The sequence below is a fragment of the Fusarium coffeatum genome (assembly GCF_003316985.1).
Source record: "Fusarium coffeatum strain FIESC_28 chromosome Unknown BRIP53273_contig_77, whole genome shotgun sequence".
NCBI lineage: Eukaryota > Fungi > Ascomycota > Sordariomycetes > Hypocreales > Nectriaceae > Fusarium > Fusarium coffeatum.
Window position 1 is genome coordinate 130,149 of NW_022157873.1, and position 23,396 is coordinate 153,544.

General features: G+C 48.7%; 4 protein-coding genes across 4 annotated transcripts; 1 reads left to right on the plus strand and 3 right to left on the minus strand.

Moving 5' to 3' along the window:
• Window positions 1-1,426: 1,426 nt before the first annotated feature.
• FIESC28_03654 (uncharacterized protein) lies at window positions 1,427-4,840 on the minus strand (the record flags this gene model as incomplete). Its single annotated transcript, XM_031157803.1, has 3 exons — window positions 1,427-3,289; window positions 3,343-3,936; window positions 3,986-4,840. The coding sequence occupies 3 exons, from the start codon at window positions 4,838-4,840 to the stop codon at window positions 1,427-1,429; spliced, it is 3,312 nt and encodes a 1,103-aa protein (XP_031018063.1).
• A 5,792-nt stretch (window positions 4,841-10,632) lies between these two features.
• FIESC28_03655 (uncharacterized protein) lies at window positions 10,633-12,204 on the minus strand (the record flags this gene model as incomplete). Its single annotated transcript, XM_031157804.1, has 2 exons — window positions 10,633-12,030; window positions 12,079-12,204. 2 exons carry the CDS (start codon window positions 12,202-12,204, stop codon window positions 10,633-10,635), a joined length of 1,524 nt encoding a protein of 507 aa, XP_031018064.1.
• Window positions 12,205-13,093: 889 nt separating this feature from the next.
• Window positions 13,094-14,335, plus strand: FIESC28_03656 (uncharacterized protein; the record flags this gene model as incomplete). The annotated part of the gene is made up of 2 exons (XM_031157805.1): window positions 13,094-14,060; window positions 14,121-14,335. 2 exons carry the CDS (start codon window positions 13,094-13,096, stop codon window positions 14,333-14,335), a joined length of 1,182 nt encoding a protein of 393 aa, XP_031018065.1.
• Window positions 14,336-20,851: 6,516 nt separating this feature from the next.
• Window positions 20,852-22,678, minus strand: FIESC28_03657 (uncharacterized protein; the record flags this gene model as incomplete). Its single annotated transcript, XM_031157806.1, has 4 exons — window positions 20,852-20,972; window positions 21,017-21,514; window positions 21,570-22,424; window positions 22,548-22,678. 4 exons carry the CDS (start codon window positions 22,676-22,678, stop codon window positions 20,852-20,854), a joined length of 1,605 nt encoding a protein of 534 aa, XP_031018066.1.
• Between the last annotated feature and the right edge of the window lie 718 nt (window positions 22,679-23,396).

Here is a 23,396-nt window from a genome sequence, read left to right on the forward strand (position 1 = left end):
GCACACCTAATTGTGGCGCATGTCTGACTCGCACAAACGCTTGTCGTTTAAAGGCTAGAATCCACCTTCTGACTCGCATCTTCCTCGGCTACAAGAACCTCAGTTTGCTTAGAGTCTGGGCTTTACAATTATCCTAAGCTCGAGAATGGATTCTGAACTATGTGATCTGTTCCTTGGAGTTCTTAAACCGAGATCTAAGCTCATTGGGATAATACTGCATTGAGTGCCTATTTCAGGCAGTATAAGCTGATAGGATGCTCTCTAGACTTAATGCTTCATACAACTGGGTTAGCAGAAAAGTTACTCTAAGCTTTAGCAAATAGTATAATACCAGACCTAAGCATACATAAAGTATCTGATATCTCGTCTTTTATTCTTCAACGGTCAAAGCCTGGGGTTCCTCTGATAGGACATCTCATGTTCATGATCAGGAAGTATCAGCCTCAAAACATATATAAGCCCACAGCGGATCGTCAACTGCCTGAGTCGATCACGGGTACCGGTCCACTAGTTACTTTGTCAACCACAACGACTAGCGACAACTCACCGTCAAAGCACGATACTGACCGCCAGTTGTAGGCAGTCAAAGCACAGTCCCTACCTCGGTATCAGTAAAACTTCAAGCCACCGACAACATCACGAATAGAGAGACAAAAACATAGTATTGGAGTTTGTATGAGGTCTCTTGATTTCGTATACTAGGTATCTAGTCTAGAGTTGATATGTTATCTTCAACTAAAGCGTATTCAATAAACCCTCCTTCACTAAAAAACAAACATAACAATTCATCAATTGAAAAGAAAGGCATTTCAAGTCACATTCGATTCGTTGGGCTTCGTTCGTTAATGTCTCCTTTGAGACAAATCTTGGCTGAGATGCGTTTGTATAGACACAGACAAATAAAATAATAAAACACTTTCTTCCTTTACTCCCCCATCTTTCTCTCCCTTCCTCTTTCGCGGCGTCAGAATTATACAGAAACAAGGGGATTGTCCAGCCCACATCTTGTTCCTCATCCTTCCGCTGATGATTCAACAAACTTTGCATAAACCGAGTAACTGTGTGTAGTGGAATATAACTATCCGGGACCACCAAAGTCTCAATCTCATATCCCCTTTGCGCCATGATGTGTGTGTGTGTGTGTGTGTGTGTGCGAAATATGTAGTTATGTGTGTGCGTGCGGAAAAGGACCAACCCCGGGTGGTCTCCAAGTTGCGATTGGGCATCGTCGAGAGCCCTTGGTGTTCGTCCCTCATTACTGGTAGCTTGAATATGTGTGTTGTGGTGTTGTGTGTCCCGGCAAAAAATAATAGACAATGACAATTATTGCATCCAACTGCGAACATTGGTGCGGAACTTCCGGACAAAAGATCTTTCAAATTGAGACGGTACGCCGTTAACTCCAGGTGCTTCACGCATGCTTTGTTCACCTATCTTCACCACCTCTCGCCTTGCCACGTCTTCTGAAGAAATCCATGACACGTTTCGCGGCTCCGCTGCTTCCTTCATGACCACCATCATAGGCGTCCGCGAACTTCTTGTGGCTCTTGTGAAGAACACCTGGGCGGTCCTCACGGCTGCTTCCGACTGGTCGTCCATCGTATCCTTCAGACTCAGAGAAGTCTGCTTGGTAAGGGCGAGATCGTGAGTCGTTAGGTCGTCGCATGTCCACCGATGAATCTGAACCAGTGTTCAAATGGCTGCCTCCCTGGATATAGGTAGGGATCGCGCTGGGCCTTCGGCCATCCTGTTGCTGAGACCCGTAGCGTGTGTGATACACAGGGCTTGACTGTGCTGTGTCACGCTGGGGGTACTGCTCGTAGGGTGCATCGAAGTAGGGCTCGCTGTGTCGAGGCTCATCGTGGTTGCTGTAGCCGCGAAGTTGCTCGGTTCGAGGATGTTGAATAGGCAAGTCCTGTTGTGAATCGGCCTCAGATCCTGTCACGCTACCCTCGTTCCTGCCAAGACCCATAGCCTTGACCAGAGAAAATCGACGGTTTTGCTTGTCACTTGAGCCTTGAACACTGCCACTACGCTTCTTGCCAAGACCAAGGGAGAAGGATCTTCTAGATGCCTTCGAGTCCATTGATGGTCTAGGGCCAGCGTCCTCGCCTGGCAACATGGTGTTTGACATGCTGACAGGTGGGTACTTCCTCGATGACTTTTCGGCCTGCGGTTGCTGCGGTTGCTGCTGCTGTTCAGGTCGTTTCTTAGATTTGCCACCAAAGATGGATCCGCTGCGGCCCATGATCTTGTTGCCGAGATCACCCAGAGTGTTCGATCGCTTATGGCCCCTACCGGATGCCTTGGTCTCGTTCTGGAATGTGGACATCTTCATCACCTTAGGAGGAACGCTACCAACATCCTTGGCAATATTACCTTCCTCATCGGGGGTCTGAGGCTGCTGGATTCGGCCGTGAGCATTTGTATCGGCGATTGTAGGTGGTGCAGGCTGTCCATAGTTGCCATGAGACTGTAGACCCATCGATGTCGAGGATTGCATTGATCCTTGTGTTCGCGGTCTTGTTGTGGCAGTTCCACCAGTCATGAAGGCATTGTCGGAAGTGGCGCGAGTATCGCGAGATGGTCGGTGGGGAGGAGGGGCATTCTTGTGCGAACTTTGAGGACGCCTTGATTGCTGAGCACGAGAAGCATTGTCCTTCGTCAGTGGCGGCTCGCGAGGCAGGGGTTTCTCAGTATTAGGCTCCGGAGTATCGGCAGCCTGCTGTTGTTGGAGAGAGTGAGAACTAGGTTTCGAAGGCGCGGCCTCGGCACCACGTTGAGTTTTCGTTGTAGGAGCCACGTATTCGACCTGGACTGTTCTTCGCTTAGCATCCTTGGGTGTGCTACGATGAGTAGCCTCAGCCTCAGGATCAACACTGCCATGCGTCTTGGCCAATCCTCCAACAACAGGAGGATGAGATTGCTTGTGCTTCGAGGCTTCGCGGACGGAGTTGCTTCGGGCGACTGTGGGAGCCTCGGCGTAGTCGTCATCGGGAGAAACACCGGAATCGGGAACCTCTGAAGGTAGTGTTGTCGAGCTGGTGATGAACTCCACGAGGTTGGCATACTCGCTCAGCCAGCTGTGTCGAGCAACTTCGAACAGATCCGCTCTCTTGCGGGGGTTAGGAACGAGGATGCGGCGGAGGAGGTCTCGGGCGTGAGGGGTGACATATTCGGGGAAGGTCAAAGGCGTTGTGACGATGTACTTGTATAGGAGGTTGATGTTGTCGCCTTCGGGGTTGGCGGGATCGTCGTCGAATGGGAGGTAGCCAGCAAGCATGGCATACTACAACAGGTCAGCTCAACAGTCACTTTATGTACGCCAAGCGCGGAACTTACCAAAATGACACCACAACTCCAGACATCCACCTTACGACCAGTGTATAGAGAATCGCTAACAACCAATTCAGGCGCGGCATAGCAAGGACTTCCACAACTTGTCTGCATGAGATCACCCTTCCTGGAGCCGTTCATCTTGACGCGATCCAAGCCCATTCGCTTCACGAACTCCTTATCGGTCAGGTTGAGCTCCTCATCTTTGGTCAATTCCTCGTTGGCATCGAAGGTGTTGGCGAAACCAAAATCGGTGATAATAATGTTGCGGTTACGGTCGAGAAGCAAGTTTTCTAGCTTCAAATCTCGGTGTACTATTCCCTTCTTGTGTAGGTAACCAACGCCAGAAATGAGCTGGGCGAATAAGCGACGCGCAGCATTATCTTTTAGGTAGCGGTGGTTGAGGATATAATCGAAAAGTTCACCGCCGGACGCGTATTCGAGAATGATACCAATGTGTCGGTCTGTCTCGACCTTGTCGATCAGACGCACAATGTTGGGGTGCTGAACCCCGCGAAGGATGGCAACTTCGCGGTAAATCTTAGCAAATCGAGAGGGGTTGCTTCCAACGCTGTCCCTCTTGATGAGCTTGATGGCAACCTGTTATCGTAAGTATGGAGTCTCTTTAAGGGTAAGTACAAAAGCTTACTTGAACGCTGCTGTCCTGTTTCCAGCCCAGCTTCACTTTGCCAAATTCACCCTCACCAATAGTGTTGCCGAGAATGAAATCACCAAACTTGGTATTGCCCTTATGGCTTTTACTATGGTCGTGTCGGCTTCGCTGCCTTCGTTCCTCGCCATGTTCACCCGTTGCGACAGCGGGAGGAGGCATAGCCGAATTATCGCCATTTTGCTGGTGGCCGGCATGGTTGCGATCCCGGTCGATGGTGTCCTGAGCAGCTGCAATGGCTTTTGTTAAGCTGTCAGTGGCATCGTGGACAGGTTTCGAGGGCGTGTTGTGTGCGGATCGGACAGGCAGAGATGAGCTTGGGACCTTGCTGCCATCTCGGCTGCTTGCTCGGGCAGCAGCGTCAGCCTTGCTGCTTCGATAACCGTTCTCGGCGGCCGCTGATTCACCACGCGAACCAGTTCGTGTGGAATCGTTTCGGCGGGGAGAATTGGGGGACTTTTCGTTGGAATACTGGGACCTTCGCGAGCTACCACTCTGGTGGTTAGAGGAGCTCCGCGGAGGAGCGACGGGAGGCATGTTGCCTTGCCAGTCAGAGGCACCTTGATCTTGGTCGTTGGGCGCCGAAGCGGTGGCTGGTGCACCAAAGCCTGGAGTTAGATGATAAGAATGCGAGGGAGCGCTTTCGTTCGTTTTTCTTGAAGGAGGTCGTCGCGAAGATGAAGAAGCGGTCGAGGTCTGCTGGGCATTGTACGCCTGACTGTTAGGGGATGAGTGCGAGGGCCTGTACTGGCGGGACGACGGTGTGCTCAAGGGGGACGAGGCCAGAGCGGTGTGTTGTTGATGGGGGGCCGTCTGTAGGGCAGCCGACGACATCTTCCACGCCCGAACGCGTCGATAAAAAGAAGCGAACGGAAGGAACCGTTATTTACAGGGCGAGTCTTTTCTTTCAAGTCTCCCTAGTATTATACAACAACAAGCGGGCGTGCGCGAGTTGTGGTTTTCTGACGGTGGCGCCCAGAAAAAAAGGTCCAGCCGTCGACGCGAATATGCAGGTCGAAATACCTGGCAGTTTCAGTCGGCCCAGTCTAGGGAAGCGCTGAACCGGGGGATAAATGCAAGCGGCTCCAGACGAGTACAGTAAGGTAGTTGTAAGCGACAGATGACGGGGGGAAACCGTTTCAAAATAAGGATGAACCAAATATTAAGAGGTGAAAACAAATGAAGTCAAGTCAAGTCGAGTCAGGTGATGTTAATTCAAGTTCGTGAATCGACAAGCATTCATGTTGTTTTCTCTTGCGCGCGCTGAGAGACGAGAACGAGACGAGACGGAATTGCGAATAAAGTTATTCGAGATCGGTCGTATCCGCTTCAAAATGGGATTTGATTTCCGTTTGAAATACCGGTACCGGCAACTGTGACTGTGACTGTGACTGTAATTCGAGGCGAACTAACGGCCGCGACAGGCGGTTGAATTAATTGGACTGGAGCACAGCCGACAACTGGATGCGTTGGCAATCGGGCTGAAGCAGTTCCAGTTGATTTTGTAGGTTTGTTGTCTTGTTGCGTTGCGTTGCGTTGCGCTGCGGCTTGGGGCCTTGGGTCCTGCAGGTGCTAATTAGGCGATGAGACTGGACTGGTTCCAATTGGACTGAACGTGGTCGAAGCTGGAGGTTGGGAGATACGATAGGATCAGTTGGGTCCCAAAATCAAAGTCCAATCCAATGCGCTCCTCTCAAATGCGATGCGATGCGAACGCGCAAACGTCAGACAGAGAAAAAAGAAGCTTTGAGGTTATCGCCAGAAACAGGCGAAATGGCAAAGAGAAGAAAAGAGAGGATGGGAAAAAACGAAACTGGGACGAGGTTCAATTAAACGGGCGAGGGAGGTACAAAGTAGGGTACAGAGTAAGGTACCGTACAATTAACGTAACAAACAGCCAAGCCAAGACCCAGCCCAGTACAACAGAGGCAGAGATTTAGTTAAGTTGGGTTTAGTACAGAAAAAAATCAAGCAAGAAAAAAAGAGCAAATGGTGTGAGGGACCGTGTCTGAGTCGGGGCCTCACGCGCTACCAGAGTCAGAATAAGACTCAGACTCAGATTCAGATTCAGAGTCAAGGTCAAGGAAGAGAGACTTGACCCGACCCGACCTGAAGTGGAGGAACTTTCAGGTCTTGGTTTTAGTGGAAGTGGACGGGAGACCAGGGCAAGGCAAGGCAAAGCAAAGCAAAAGAAACAAGCGTCAATGATACGGTACTTAATTTACTGCGGGATAAAGAGTAGATCTCGAGGTACACCAACATCCTGGAACCCTGAACGGACAGCCCAGTCCAGGGAAGGGAAGCCATTCATCAATTTCCCAGAAGGGACTTTGCAGACAGACTCACTGAGAGGTACATACAATAGACTAGAGCACACCTACTCTGACATGGAGAGTCAAGGATGGTTGGGCTGCAGCAAGTGGAGTAGAAACCCTGGCAAGTTGTTCCTATGATATCTTCCACTAAACAGACCGACACAGGCCATTGATCAAACTAACGGCGCCTCTAAGCTAGGAAAAGTATTGGAGCATTGACATTGATATCCTCTGAGACCTTGTGGATTGCAATGCCATGATACTCTCTCTTTGTTTACAGTATTACATTCTCATCCAATGCAAGGAGTAAGAGGGAGGGAAAAGAAAACCTTGGCTGGAAGGGGCGCCATGCATGATCAAAGATCCATATCACTGCAGTACCCCTGAATATAGCGTTGTCGTTCCTGCAGGTACGGTACGGATACAGCTGGAACTCCATTTCTATTCCATCCCTACTCCTCCCTCATCCGATAATAGCTGGAGACCTGACCTAGGCTGGCTGCCAACTTGGCTTACAGTACTTCTCAAATAGGTGATTGATCTATTTGCAGCCAAGGTATTACAGGTCAAGACTATCAGCTAGTCGGGTCATATGAGTCCCAGTGTCAACAAATATCCCGCAAATGACGGGACAACAACAAACAGACAACTCAACAGACCCTTGACCAAATTCAATGGCGCATATATCAACGATATTGGATGACGACAATGAATCACAAGTTACTATGTACTCATATGTTTGGTCAATGGTTCTTGCCTCCCTCCCTCCCTCTCTCTTGTTTCTCGAGATTAGGATATCATGCTTCGCCCAGCCACCTACCGGCCAGTGCTCACCACCAGCATGTTCCCTCGATAATGCTCCGCAATATGAAGTCGTTCGTCTGTCTCTGTCTTTCCTCTGCGGGCTGCCCTTGTTTCGGGGCGTCTGGAGCTAATCCGAGTCTGGGTTTCCCTTCTCCCCTAGTCAGCCGAGACCTGAGTTTGTTCTGTGTTAGTCCACTGGTCCCCTTGTCTGAGTCTGACTTTGAGTCTGATGGCTGGAATTGAATTTTGGCGCCCAACGGGAGCGTCATTATTTCAACTACCGATAGTTTGACTCGATACTTTGTATAGAATGCTTCGTCTACCCCAACCACCTAGGGAGCTTTGATGAGGGAGAGTCCTTTGCTTCTAGTCTCCAGACCCAAGAAGCTGGAACACAATGCGCAAAAGGCATTGAGCAGTAATCTTACGAGCGGGCTGGCTCTTCTAGAGAGGGTGGTCTCAGCTCTGGCTTCTCTTATTTCTGAATGACATTTTCGGCAACTTGCGTCACGATCCAAAGCCAGGTCATCGGCCATACCGTCCGTCCGCAAATCTCATCTCATCTCATCTACCTATTTTACGGAGTGGCTTGACTACTTATGGCTTGAACGGGTAGGTACATAATGTGCTACTACCGTATAGTACTGCCCGCTGAGCAGCGCGATCTGCATTGCATGGGTGATATCGACGGATAACGTTGCGCCGTTTGACTGCATTATACTGTCCAGTGGCTTTGACATTTGGAAAGGCGCCCTGCATGAGTGAATTGCCTCCTCAGCATCATCGAGGTATGGTTTCAACAGCCGGTCCGTCTCGCCTGGGCCCGGTCCGTTATCTTTGTTCTCGTATTCCAGCCAACATGAATGGTAGCGTAGGACAGAACGGACGCTCTGTACAGCTCGAGGCTAAGATTCCACTTGTTTCGAGAAGTTCGGATAGAAGCAAAGGAACTGCTGTCGTGGTTCGTGCGTTTGTAGCATCATCAGTCTTTGTGGGCAGATGAAGCGAAGGAAGGATGCTACTCCGCTTCATCGGACCATGTATAGATAAACTCGAGAGACTCGGCGCTTAGGTCTTTATTCACATATGCTAAACGCCCGTTGCGATGGATACAAAGTTTCCCTCAACTCTATTTTCTCTTTCGGTGTTCCTAACTATAAATATCTTTCACCTTCCTGAGCTGCCTAGGCTGATCTTTTCTATGTATGCTTTTCCGGATGTTGTTCCGTGACAACCTCAAAGACTCAAACCTTACAGCTGCATATGCATTTACTACATAGACTAGCTCTTCTTGTAACCACTTTGCTTCTTACGATGTTATAATTGCCTCTTTTTGGATCTCTTCAATTTGCTCTGTATCACATTACGAAGATTTCCTTTTCTTTGGGCAAACTATTAATCCTTACAGTAATATTCGTAGGTGCCGTCACAATAAGCGACGGCGATCATCATCAGTGTCTCGCAACATGTTCCTTGGCTGACAGCAAGCTCTTCCTGCCTCAAGCGGATAATCGTCCGACGAACTCTGTTTGACCCTTGCTTGTATAAATCCAATATCTTAGCTATAGTTTTCATGTGGCCTTCTCACTCTGGGGTCATCTCGCTTGTCGATACGATTCCCCAGATTGAGAGAGAGACTGCACACACATTCAATGATTGATTTCCACAGCCGAATTGCATATAATATTACGAGATAGTCCCCCTCGACTGTTTGTTGTCTTTGTCTGTCTCTGACCATTTCCCCGAGACAAGTCGCGATTTTACCCGTCCAAAGTCTGAAACAAGCTAATGTCCATCCTCCAATATTATTATCACTCTCCTACATTTAGACCCACGACCGAAGATGCCATAAATACATCAACATGACATTGTCAGTTTGACTAGTGAAAGAGTTAAGACTTGACATGCGCGTACACTACTTACGCGTTATTCTCACAAGTGCAAGCGCAAGTGCAAGCTCACATAACTGCCAGCATAAATAAACGGAGATGAGCTGTGGTTAAAGCAGACAGGGATATCCGCTGACGTGAACTTGAGCTTGACAAGGGCAGCTTTGACCATTGTCTGTTCGTTTCAGACGTCATTTTTTCCGGCGTTGCCGTCTTTGCGGGTAGAAACAAAGCCTTTTTTCGTCTTTGTTTGTCTGTTCTGTTCTGTTTTGGAGACGAGACAAGACAACATGAGACGAGATGAAACCACGCGTTTGAGGTAGGTATTTGACTTACACAAATGAGATTCAACTTATACCATTTGAGCTATATCAGCTCTATTTACTTTTCTGTCCTCAGCTGAGCCACTAACATGCAGATGGTACGATACGGAACTACGCAATTCAGCTGAGATGTCCGTATCCGAGATTCAGCCCTCTCTGATTAACTCTTTGAAGCGTCTATCCCGGTTACAACAACCCGCCAAGTGACAAGACAAGCCTGCCCATACTACCCCAGTCGCAAGCTATACCTTGATAGTGCATCCCTCCAGATCCTCGGAGGGACGGGCGTGGAATCTTCATCGTAATCAGATCACGATCTCGTTACATTTGATGACGGTTCGTCTATAACGGAAAATGTGATCCCGTACTTGGCGGAGCCTTGTCTCATCTGCATTTTAGCTCCTTGTCACTTGATGATATCCATGTCAATGTCACTGCGGCCGCTGGACTAGAGATCATGCTGTTGTCCGTAGGGTAGCGAGATCAACATGACCCTGAACCAGTCATAGCTTCGACAAGAGAGAAATCGAATGTCACCATATCGGCAGATAATGCCTTTGACCATTATATAGAGTGGAGTTTGTAATGTACATGTTTTCAATATTATCCTATCTTATACGCATAAGCGTAATTGCATATTGAAACTGAGAAATTGGGCACGGCAGTGAAATGGTATTGATCAGTACGTTGATACACGTGTGGACGATACCAATGTCGGCACACAACTTTTGCCATGGGTTGCCTCGCAAGACTTGAACGACAGTAGATTCGTAATATCAACAACGTATAGACTGTCTTGTGAGCAGGCCGTGATCGAGGATGTTTCTCCGAACTGAGCCGCGAACCGATGTGATATGGTAGTGTGTGATGAGATGCCGCGATATTAGGAACGACAGCGGTTGAGAAAGAGGAGGATATTGCCAAATTAGAGCGAACGCCTGTTAATCCGAGGTGATTTCAGAGGCTCGGTATAGTTCATTGGGTCAGTCGGGCCTTACTCGATACCCTGATCACCAGCCATGATATGGCTTGCCCTGGAATAGCCTATGTTGGACGTGTCACACTGATTTCACTGCATGGAAGAAGTCATGAAGTTGGTATAGTCGAGTGACCAGACACTGCCATCATGCAGTACTAATAGACAAACTCGGTATTCTATCAAACCACTCGTGGACAATGCCGAAAAGATCAAGCACAACTTGCACTTGGAATTTGTTCATATTGCTCGTACATCATTTTGGAAGATATACGAAATGCCACGCTAATTGTCTAAGATGAGATGCTAAATGTCGCTATTATAGTTTCACGCTGATATCATATGCATCCAATACCACCGCGAAACCTGTGATAGTCGCAGTATATGCCACCATTATACCCATCGTAGCAATGGGAGTAGCATCAAGTGTGTTGACAGTCATGTTAACCAACCCAGTCAGCAAGTTTGCGACCAAGAAGACAGCCAGGCCGTTCCGATTGTAGGCTCGGATCACATGACTGGTAGCATGTGTATATGCTTCCTTCTCGGTCTTCGCATCCTGTGCATTATAGAACGCAGGGAAGAACACCGTGTCGACGACGGCAAACCCAAGGAGCTGCAGAGTGTTGAAGGCAACAACCCATAGGACATAAGGTAGGTTCGCCATGCGACGAGACACGGCCAGACCGAAACCGTAATGGTAGTTTGTGGACAGCAGATATAGACCTGTCCAGACTCCTCCCCAAACAGCCATGGTCATCAAGAGGGTATTGCGCTGAGCGCCGGGACTAGCAGTACTCTTTGGGGGTATGTTCCGAGGAATAACAAACATGCCCGTATCCTGTCCAGCAAGGAAGATGGCCAGATAGCCTATGAAACTGAAAATTCCTTCACGATTCATGCTAATTAGATCGGTCCTGGGTGCTGTAAGGACGAACGCCTTCAGACTAGTGGTTTCAAGCAGAACTTGATATGTGACGCCGACCAACAACGACAGAGCAGCAAATGAAGGAATCCATTTGAGCGCTGACTGAAAGATAGCCACGAATGGGGGCAAGAGTCCCAGTGTGAAGAAGAAATTCCAATGAACACCATACTCTGTCACATGTTCTGCATAGTCCAGACCCTTTACACTCAGGAACCTGATGAAGCCTAGGACCAGAAGTGGAATGGAGTGACGGAACGAATGCACGATGCGGTAGAAAAGTGACGAACCTTTACCAGTAGTGCGACCTATAGCTTTCTCTCGCAACACGGGACGAGCTGCAACAAGCCCAGCTGAGAAGACAAAGGATCCAACACCAAGATCCATGAGAGAAGTACCCCATGTCTCAACCTTGGCAAAGCGCCTAGGGAACAGTCGGAAATCGACAGCAAGGATAGCCACACAGGTGGCAATCATCATGCAACCACGGAAGTTTGTCAGGAACGGCTTTGTTGATAGGATATCCAACTGCCCAGAGCTTTCGTTGGACCGGGCATTAGGAGGGACCTTAGCCTTCTTCTTTCGACTTATAGGACGTGGCGGCAGAGTAAAGATGAGGACGGCAGGCGCAATTAGGAGGAGGTTGAGTAGAAGAGGCGAGTTGGAATACAAGGTCATCGAGAGAAGGATTGCGCCAACATTGAGGAGGAAGTCGACGGCAAACGCCAGCACCGTGTATGGTTCAAAGAAGGACTGGCGGGCTTGGAGTACAGACCAAAGTAGAATAGCCACCTGCAACAAGTCATTTTTAGCAACTCTTCACGGGCGGTTGGTACGGACGGGAGGTTTAGGGGGACAAACAGCTGCAACGGATGTAACATAGTTGATTTCTGCGACAGAGCCGCCAGACAGGTTGGACACAAAGGCCTCCTTCTGCTGCTTGTAGCTTGTGGCAGGATCAGGCATGGCTGGCAATGAAATTGTAGAGAATTCAGCCTTGGCGCATAGTTGGAGAAAGTATAAAGAGAAAGTTTTGAGGAAGAAGAATGGCTGAGGGAGGTAGGGAAGCGGAAGCGACACCTGTCAAAGTTGACAAGTAATGCGAAAGGAAACTCAGCCTTGTTCGCGATGGTGTAAGTAGGATACAGTACTGATTTGAGATGGAGGGGCCCAAGGCTAAGAAAACGGGTAGCCACTGGAGATTTGACCAATCAGTAGATGAGACGTTACGGGACATGGTGTCACGTGCATCCTCATCTCCATCCGACTTACACAGTATCAAACCTTCAACAGATCCAACTCATCAACTCCCTGCCGGCAAACATGCTTCACTAAATAGTATATCCCTGCGATAAACCCAACATTTCAGGGTTTTCACCAACGCCTCATTCAGTCCGTCGGGTCGGAAAGACCAGCCAAAAGCGGGCTCTATGCCGCGGACGCCAACATAATATGTCGGCACCAATTGCCTAACGCAAGCCGCATTTCTTTGTTCTCTTGCGCCAACAAACACACACTTTTGGTCCGTCAAAGATATCTGCCAGCGCTAAACCGCTCACTCCTTTGTGAAGAAATGAACTCTGAAGTCAGAGAATGTGCATCAGTCATGTCAGCCTTTATTTAAGTAAAAACGCCATGTCATCCTGGTTTAATAAGGGGGTCATCAGCTACAGGAGAGAGGAGGTCTGATTAATTTCAAGCAATACATCATACCGTCCTTCTACTCTTCATGTCTCTCTGTTTCTCTATCTCTCTGTCTCGTAAACTCCTGGCTCTTTATCGTACTTCATTCTAAGTTCCCTACACACAACTTGGTTCATATTTCGTAAAGTTCTTTATCACCTTCGTAGCAACCATGACGATGGCTTCTGCTGAAGCTCGACCTCGTCCAGCGATAGAACCCATCCGAACTACTGGTCCCGATCTGAACATCCGCTCCTTGCGATCACGCATCATTCAGAAGAGCCCTTCTTGGACTCCGTCACCCCTCTCACCCCGCAGCCTCCCTCTCCCACGACTTCGAGTGGCAAGAGATGAAGATGTTGAACAAAATGATGACATGGATGTTGATCCGCGAGAGAAACCAAGGCGTGATTCTCTCAGACAAGAAGCCAGCCTTCGCAATGTCTCTTTGAGACCCATATCAGAACTTGGTCTTCCAAGCCCCAGTCCCTTGCGATCTTCACACTCCCCCCTATCAGCCCCTCTGTTTCCACCTCAAGTTTTCCGCAGACCAACTCTTACGGAAGAGACACGAGGCAGACTACTTCGCGAGTCGGATGCTGAGCCTCGCCGGGGCTCCATGCCTTTGGATTATGAGCGTCGACAGTCTGCGCCTGGAGGTCCTCTCCATACCAGAGCCATACAGATTGCTCGACAACGAGATCAGCTCCACCGCCGAAGACTTGCTGTTTCATATAGACCTCGCGAACCTGAAATATTCGTTCAGCCCGTCGAGCTTCGTCGTCTCTCCGTGTTGCCTTCCAGCGACGCAGAGCCACCATCTCCACACCCTGTGGATGGACGTCTGACCACTCGTGTAGTTGTACACTCTCCGGGCAAAAAGGCTGTCGTCCTTACTAGAACTTTTGATTTGGATGAATTGAGAGCTACACTCCCACCGATTAGTCCCGTGGAACAGACAGATCGACGAGCATCAGTAACAAGTCTTCAGCTTCCCCTTACCAGCTCTCGATCATCTTCACCTGGATATCCACAGAGCAGAAGAAGTTCCTTTGGTGCACTCCCGAGAAAGCACCTTAGCCCATCACCAATTTCTGATAGAAGAGGTTCACGTCAGAGCCTGCCTCCTGTCCCCATCCGTAAGTCCACATCCTAGACCCAGTATGGCCCAAGAAGAACATTCCGCTGACATGCATTAGGACTCAACTATGCTCGAAGATATCTCCCCGTTTTGGCTGCAATCATTCTATCAGAACTTGTAAAGCCTGGCGACATGGTTGAAGTTCCACTCCCGCATCCCCGTGCCTGGGAGGATACCGTCGCATATGTGTACATTGGGTGGAATGCACTTACGGAGCCCATCAAACAGAACATCTTGTATCTTGGTGGCTCGATCTGGGACAGAAAACACTGAAACATAAGAAAGCATTGTAAATGACGACTAGCAAAGGACTGGGTTATGGTGTGGGGAGTTCTAAAATGTTTTCTTCTTCTTCTTTTCTTTTAATAATTCTTGAGTAGCTAGCGATTTGAACAGGCGTCTTGATTCTGGGTTCCTATAATACTGGTACTTGTTGATGATTGCAAGAACTGGGACCTTATCTGTAATGCTCAACATCATACATCCTGAGCCCCATCGCCTGACACTGAACAAGACATACCAAGCGATCTTAACCGGGCAGTCCTGGAAGTCGATCGAGTGCCCAACGAAGGTTGTAACAACTCAACTTCGGTTACAGTAGTAGAGTTCAAGTCAGCTGAATAAGGCAATGTGTTGAAGTTCATCAATGGACCTAGCAACGGTAGTGAGGAACATGATCCCCAGTTCAACAGCTCTAATCTGTGTTCATGGGATCGATCACTGTGACCTTCGTACTTGAACTTCATCTGAACTATCTCTAATTCTCAGTAAGCCAACGAAACGACAACGTTAAGAAGGTAGGCACATTGAGGAGGTCGGCGTAATGGTCTCGGGGTTACCATATGTAGCCGTTGAACTATCCTCAACATTAGCTATAGCACAGTCTGGATGAACATTGTTAACCATCTTGTTGTTTGCAAAACAGCTTTGTCGGTCAAATCCAATACCTATCACTCATCGTTGATAGGCAGCTACAGGAGCTTGTTGCCGAAGCATAGGCAGAGAGTTGACAAGTAGTTGTTGACTCCCAGGTAACGACAAGCAGATCAAACTCATCCAGAACCCATCCGTCTCTCATGATACTGATAGTTGGGCTGCATTGACTGATTCGTTCCCCAGCAGAGACCCTTCTAGCATACGACATGTTGGATGTCACTGTTTTACTTCTGGATTCATGTATGATTGTCAAGGTACGTTGTTCATAGCGATTGCATCGTGTTATATTGGAACAACAAGAAAGCCCGAACTAATGGGACTCAATATAGCTTCAAAACTGGGAGACTTGAAGAATAGCTAGACCTCTAGATCGGTATCGTTCGTGTTCTTTGTGGTCACTGACGTCCCAAGGCTGCTTAGGAGGGCAGTCACCTTGCTGGCCCAGCCATCAGACAAAATTATCCAGAATGCATCATTAACATGAAATTGACTTCTAGCTACAAATTTCCATATCGAGAGTTTCAAACATGAGGGCCAACTAGGTCTCTTGGTGTAAGTCCTACCACTTCAGTCGAGGACTGAGGTTATAGATGGATCGAAATTTGTCCTTTGATTGGACACTGGCTTCTGACTTGGTGTGCTTACATGCATGCATATGTATTCATGAAACCATAAATCACTTTCAATATACGAAGGGGTCAGATGGTTCAGAGATACAACCAACTCAGAGTTACACCGACCCAGCGTATTCCAAGTCGCTACTCGTATTCTTACGAAAACCCGGTCATATCAAATCATACCATGCTATCAAACTTACGGCAATGGTTGTCCGTTTGTTTACAAACTGAGGCCTCGGTACGACCAGGTCCGAGGCTCAACGGACCATCGTCGTATTAGTCTTATTAGATCCGGCCCCGATTGATGGATATAACAGTCTTGGCACGATGCTCTTCAGACACACCTTATTCATAAGGCGTCATTGATCTCTAAAATGTTCGATGCATCTGAGTCCGATTGACATGTGCCAACCTGGGCTGTGCATGGGTCACATCACACGATGTGTCCACAAGATCACTGACAAAAGATCAAGGCGTTGACATCTCGGGCTAGCATCAGGGTGGTGGCTCAGGAAAGAAGCCAGTTCCTGTCCTGCCACTTGTTAGATGTCTACCATGGTCCCCTCCCCCACAGGTGTTCACGATGTTGCCGACACGAACATCCCGATATCCCATCTTCGGTTGGTGAGGTCGGTTGGTGGAGAAAGACGGCGCGACGCAAGCATGGCCTGCAGGATGCACGCTCGGACGTCCATGTATGTTATGGACACACCTGGAGCACGGCTTAGTGACTTGACAGGGGACTCGAGGCACTAAAATCTATCGCGTCTAGGTTCTTCAGGTAGCGCAGCAGCATCAGAATTGTTGAACAGTCGATTCTGAGACAACAACCTGCACGTTTGAGAGATCAAAGCAAAGCAGTGAGACATTGCGTTAGCAGTCTCTGTGCCGTAGACCTACTTAACTACGACAATCAGACCTCTGGTATCCGGAGGTCATAACAACCGAGCAACAAACAGGTGCTTTTCTAGGCGAAACATAGAGTTGTGTAGAAATGGACCGGCCCGGCGGCTATTGCGGCTTTGTCCCAAGTTGAAGCGGAGTTCCGAAAGTGGGCGATGGCCACCGATGCTAAGCCGTCGTCGTCGCACTTTTAGGACGGGATGTTGCTAAACCGGTGCATCTGCGGGCGTGAGTAATTTGTTGTACGTAGGTAGTTTCAAAGACCCTGTTGTAGCCAGGAAACCCATATGAGGTACTCCGTAATTGTGAGAAGACCAGTACCCATCTCTATCGATCGATCAAGTGCATGTTGATAAGCAGAAGCAGAAGTAATAGTACCGCATAGTATGACTTGCATCGCTGTAGAATGCCTTTGCTTTTGATGTCTCTTTTTGTTTCATCATTGTACAACGACTCAACGAGCCTACAGGCTGAATCTACTGCAGATGGGTGGAAGGGTCTCTGTGCTACATTTCCTCCGGGAGAGTACGGAATCTGCAGCGATTCTTGGCTTTCGCGTTGGTGTGCCTGAGAAAACGTCAGGGTTCCCTCCATCATGAGATGAACATGCATGGGCATGGGTATGTAGACATTTTGGCGATGCGACGCCTCCGGCCGATAGCGAGCTGCAGCTAAACATTTGGGGGGGGGGGGATAGAGATCCTTGGTTGCAGGGCCAGCGACTAGATAATATTAGTGGACGCTGCAGAGGTAGGTGCATGTACCGTGGATGTACCGTACAACGCAAGACAGGTTAACGGGCGATGAGCGAACGGACTTGTCGATCTTAGAGGTGCAATGGACAGTTGATAATCGCTGGACGCCATGTTGGCCGGGGTCTTCCCGTTATTGCGCCATCGTTTGGTGATGAGGGGATATCTGTAGGACTAGAGATGGAGAAGATGGAGAAAAGACGGGAGGGAAGAGAAGGATCCAGATAATCTTGGGCAGGTACAGTAGAGTACATACGTAACTCACCTGAAAAGATCACGATGATTCGTCCTCCGTGGCTCCTTCCCAAGATAACTTGAGGTAGAGGAAGGTAGGTGCATGTACCGTGTCTGCTGGATGGTGGTTACCTTATCTAGATCCCGCTCGGTACAGTAAGCTACAAGATCTCAAGTTGCCTCATCAGGTAATCCATCCAGGATAGAAGCTTTGACCATTGCTTCTTCTTGAGATGCCAACCTCGATTTGGCATCTGAACTTTCGTTTATCGTGTCTTTACAAATCCTCTAACTATGTGATCCTTCTACAGTAGGTACCCGGTGATAGTCCGTCTAGGTTATTGATGTCGATTAGATAGAGGGTTGGAGCACAGAATCACTCCAACACGGCATTGGAGCCAAGCCAAGCCTCATGTCGTTTCTAGTGATCGACATCTACATGTCTCACTCTGGAAGACGTTTCTACTTGGCAAAGCTCATACGATTGCAAAACATCACCAACACTCAATGCAACTCTAAGTACGTTGCAGTTTTCTATCAAACCTACATTCTAGACTGAGTACTCACCTCAACCCTGTCCTACCTAACCTAGCTGTCCTTGATCAAACATTCAACTGAACCAACTGTGCCATCCCTGTTATTGCCGATTGAAGTCCGAGCTTTGGACCCACGGCGATATCTTGTCGAAAGAGGGGAAATGGGGCATTTGCAAGGGTCCCAACTCATCAACTTGTCACAATACAGCAGGTACAACGGCGGCTCGCCGAACCAGATCTGGGTACTGCACACACAAATATCGATAACCCAGTGACTTTGCCGATATGTGGCTATCCGTGTCATCTCGTGGGGCTATCGGCCTTATGAGCGTTGAGAGAAGGTCATGCCAATCTCTGGAGTAAACCTCCGGCGAAAATGAGATTGGCCCTGCTGGTTCAGGATCTGCAAAAGGGTATTCTCGGAGGATTTACAACCAGGGACCTGCGTCTAACGTGATGCGATGCAAAGAAGAAGAATCAAGATTGTGGGGATTCTTTGCAACCTTTGACCAAGGTTTGACACCAGCAGGGTCGGTCCTTTGCTGTCCCTGATGGATCTTGAAATCAGAACATCGTCACAGGTCTCCCGCTGTGGATATCTGCTAGGCTGTGCTTTTTTTGTGGTTGTCAACAGAGAGCTGTTCAGCTTCACGTGTCCAGCCATGATATCTGACATTAGCAACCCGTGCCAGTAACGGCCAAGGCCGATACTCTACCTATCGATGTACCTTATCAACAGCGGGCTATATCGTTACTCAATTCGAGTTGAGGCGGTCCAATAACGGTCATATGCCGGCAGCACACAGGAAAAGCAGAGCCCCAAAGGCCCGCAAAAGCCGGACAAGAACCAACACAGTTGCAAGGTCAAGTAGTGAATTGCAACAATATGTCACTATCAAAGCAGTCGTAATTTACCATGCACAAGAGGTTGCATGCAATACGATACAACGTAGGCGCCCGTCAGCTCCACTGCCTTTTCCTTTTCAGGTGCTTGCCTGTGCATGTGCAGAAACAGCAAGAAACCAAGTCCTGTTGCTGAAGTTCTGAACTGACAAGAACCAGTCGCATCAGAGAACCTAGGGTCCATACCCTGGCTCACACCCCCAGACTCAGCTAACCTCAGGATTATCTAGGTACAGTACCTTGCGTCGTCTGTCTCACATCATGATATCTAACTCAAGTGGATAGAGAGAAAAACCCCGCGCAAGAGAGGCTATAATCATATCAAAGCAGGCCAAGTTGCAGGCGATCGCTGTCCACAAATGCTTAGCCTGACTAGCAACCCTGGTTTTCTTCTTGGCGTTTATTCAACACTTGTCCTCCAGTCAAAGTCATCGGACCCCTCCCCCTCTAGGCGAGCTCATTACGTTTCTGTTCTGCCTTATTCCATTGGGTTGCTCATCTGATGTTGATTCGCAGTCATCAAGATTTGGAACTGTAACACGCGACCCATCTTGCTCCTGTCAGAAAACTCATCAAACTGCTTCAGAGATTGCCATCGTGAATGGTGAACTATCTTGGTTCGGCCGACGAGGAGGGGGGAGCGGAGCACAAAATGCGACGACTGCGGGGGTCTTACAGGGCTTGTCTTGTCCAACGAAACTCCCCTGTCTTCCCTGTCTCTGCAGCTCATCGCGAATTGAGTCCCGCTGGAGATGCAACGGTGATCAGGGAAGACAGGCCTGGAAATGACACGAAAGTGGTACCAAAGTAGCCTCAATGCCACCTGCTACGACTCGCGTTGTCTGGCTGGTGAGCTGCACTACCTAACAGGGCAGGACCCTGGATATCGCAAAGCCTCATCTGTGCACCAAAACTGTCATTGTTGTTTTTCTGACTTTGTGGCTATCGCCGATATCGATCCTCCGGCACTCGTTTTGGGGGTGACAGTACGTTAGCATGCGACATTGCAGAATTTGCTTTGGTCTGACAGGCTCGAGAAAAATCAAGGTCGCATCCAACAAGACCAAGACCAAGACCAGACCTGCAAAGCATCTGAGCTGTCGTACCACGAAACTAATGGTATTTGTGGGGTGTTGTTGTGATGTGGATCTACAGTGCCAACCCATAATCCATCCTTCAGTCTTCTTTAGGTATGGCTGTCATCACTAACCTTGGAGCTAAGTTAGTGTCAACGACACCATCTTGATCATGTATCTATGTATTCTCCAACTAACGGGTTTGTTGTTTTTCGATGTGGGTATATGCAGTATCTGCATCATTGTCCCCGCGAACTCATCACAGTCAGAAAGAAACAGCCAAGGCAGAGTAATTGTAGGTTGAGGAGCTTGAAAACTCCAGATGTTTGAATTATCACTATCACATGCCTCAAAGCTTTGTATACCCTTTGTGAACCTCGCACACCACGTAGAAATGCCTCCATCCGTAATCCAATCCCATATAATCCCAAATTGTTACAAAATAAACAGAGAAATGATGACCTCAGCTCGGGCTCCGTCAGCAAGTCGAGTTGAAGCTAGTATCATGATAGCCTCGACTGCTTTATGCCCACCAAAGTTATTTGGTCCAGCAAAGCTCGCTGTTCAGGTTACCACATGTCTTTCATCTGCTCTGGAAATATCTCAATCCATAAGCAGGTGACATTCTGAACCTCGTCAGCGGCCGTCGACTGGAAAAGCGTCTCCATCGTTCCTCTCAAAAATAGAAGCAAGAACTTTTTCCATTCCATGTCCCCAATCCGTCCGTCCCTCTTTTTTTGGTGGTGGCTTTGGTGTGGTGTGAAAGAAGTAATGAAAGAGAATAAGCGGGAAGAGTTTCGTGTTTTTCTCGACCTCTTTTGGTCTTGGACAATTAACTTCCCATGTGAAAAATGAAAACGTTACTCATGGCCTCATCAAAATCGTTTCGTTGCCAGGTCAGATTGCCCAACAGTGTCCGCTGATCGAAGTTTCGTTCGCATACAGCTTCGAGTCTGGCGTTGTTGCCATTGGTGTGTGCACCCGTATTGGTACATACGATGTGCTTGAATCGTAGGCGGCATAGTCGCTCTTCTCCCATGCGCCTTGTTGTCCTTGCGGTTGTCGTCCCTTCTGGCGAGCATTGTAGCGAATAAGCGAGCCCTTTCCAGGAGGAGTCTTCAAGACAATTGAAGGTTGGGGAGCGGGAGCCAGTCGCTGCTCATCGTTGGCATCACCATCTGCTCGGCTACCCCATGAAGTCATGTTCAGAGTGATAAGAGCATAGAGCTTGATCAATCCGTGGAAGTATCCAAATACGACAGAAACAGGCAAGAACAGAATATCGCTGGGGTTTCGAATGAACAAACCCATCAGCTTGACCACCTTAGTAAAGGCGAACATAAAGACAAACTGGGACCAGAAAGCGTATCGGCGGTTCTGCATATCCCAGTCTGCGGTTCCCCACCAGACTGAAGCGAGGAGAAGCGGATCAACAAGGAAGGCCAGCGAAGTGAAAGTCGCGAAATGCAGGGCGTATGTGCACCACAATTGTTGCCTGTTTTTTTGTTAGAGACTTTTTTAATCGCGTCTTGGATATCAGATTTACTCACTTCCAGATATAGCGCTCAGTAACCATACTGGTCCAGTTGCTTCGCCAGTTGCTTCGTGCCCATCGAGAGCATTGGTACAGAAACTTAGTGCTGTTCTCCAATGTTGTCTCAATCTCGCACTCCTTCTCATACTGAATCCATGTCTTCCACTGGTGGCTCACTAGCCAACGAGTCACAAAGTTGTCGTCGTCAGCATTCAAAATCCACTTTCTCCACTTCTCGTTCTTGAAGCCGTGAAGAAAGTCGTGGCTGGAGAGAATTTCAGAGCGGTAGGCGCCGGTACGACCAGACATGCAAGAAGTACCACCGTCGATGTTGTGTGTGGCCGAGATCTCAAAGTTGCGACGCTCGATGTAGGCAGCACCCAACCAGTTCCAAGCTTTGGTTGACCAGGAACCGTCGTGCTCTCGTCGAACTCGCTGGCAAGTTCCAACACCACCGATTTCAGGGTCTTCGAACGGGGCCAAGATCCAAGGCATAAGGGTAGAGGGCCAGGTCACATCGTCGTCCGCCATGATGGTGATGGGGGTCTCGACCTTGGGAAGGGCCTCGCACACTTGAAGGCGCTTGTTTGCGATGGGGGTGTCTAGAACGCGGACCTTAGGGAAAACTAGGGAGTCGGCCAACTTTTGCAGCTCCTTTCGCTTATCATGCGTTGTGACCAGGATCAGCTCGGCTGGCTCACAGGCCAGGATACTCTCTAGAGAAGGACGAAGCTCCTCAAAAGCATTGTGGATGGTAGGGATGACAACAGTCACGTCCTTGCTAGTAAATGTTGGTTTGGCAGGAATAGGCTTTGACTTGTATGTCCAGTGGCTAACGCAGTGGACTAGGAGACGGAGATAGCGGTGGACCCTGAGATATTGTTAGATTCGGTTGGCAATGAAGTGCTTTAATAGTCTGCAATAACAGATGGATAGACTCCAGACGAGCCTCATTGCCAGAAAACTGCTAATGAGGTGTGTCATAGTAACTTACCAGAGACCCAAAAACAGGTACAGCCAGAAGGAGCTCGAATACCAAAAGTTGAAAGAAGGCATCGAGAGCGTTAATGGCCCAGCAAAACCAAGAGGGCTTCGCCCAAGGCTTTGATAATCTGATTCAGACATATTGATGCCGTGAGTGTGTTGTGAAATCCGATAGAGTTGTCGTGTAAGTGACTGGTGTTGGTTTGCTCTTAGAGCAAGGAGGAGTTTTTGTGATATAAACGGCTATTGACGGATACCAAACAGCGAATGTATATGTCCGAAAGAACCAGTGCGAGAAGGTGTTTATAAGTGATTTCGGGTGTAACAAGAGATTTGATCTTGTACTCTCTGGAATTGACAGTGGTTGACCGTCCAAGATGATTGGGGTGAGGTGGGAAGTGAATCAAAGACGCTGGAAGTACCAAAGCAAAAACACTATGCACCAGAGACACAGTCGCACCTTCGTAAGATTCGAGGTAGCGGACGTATAATATACAATGACGGGAAAGGGAACTATTCAAAGAGGGCCATGACAAGAGGAATTGGCCGATGGAAGAAGAGCGAGGAGGAAAAGAGGTAGTGGCAATGATAACAGCCTGGGGTGAAGATGGGGAACGGGTCTACGATATATACCTATGCCAAACCCCGTCTCCAAAACGGACTATGCATGAACATGGAGTAGAGAGGGTCCTTGATGAGGCCGTGGGCCATCGTAGTGTGTACCTAGTTGTGGTGGCACTGGTAGGGCGGCAACTACGTAGAGACAAGCGCGCAAGTCTGTCGAGATTTGATCTTGGTCTGGACAATGGAGGACAAGACGGCAGGGGTGTATTGGGTCCTGCGCTCACTGCATTAGGAC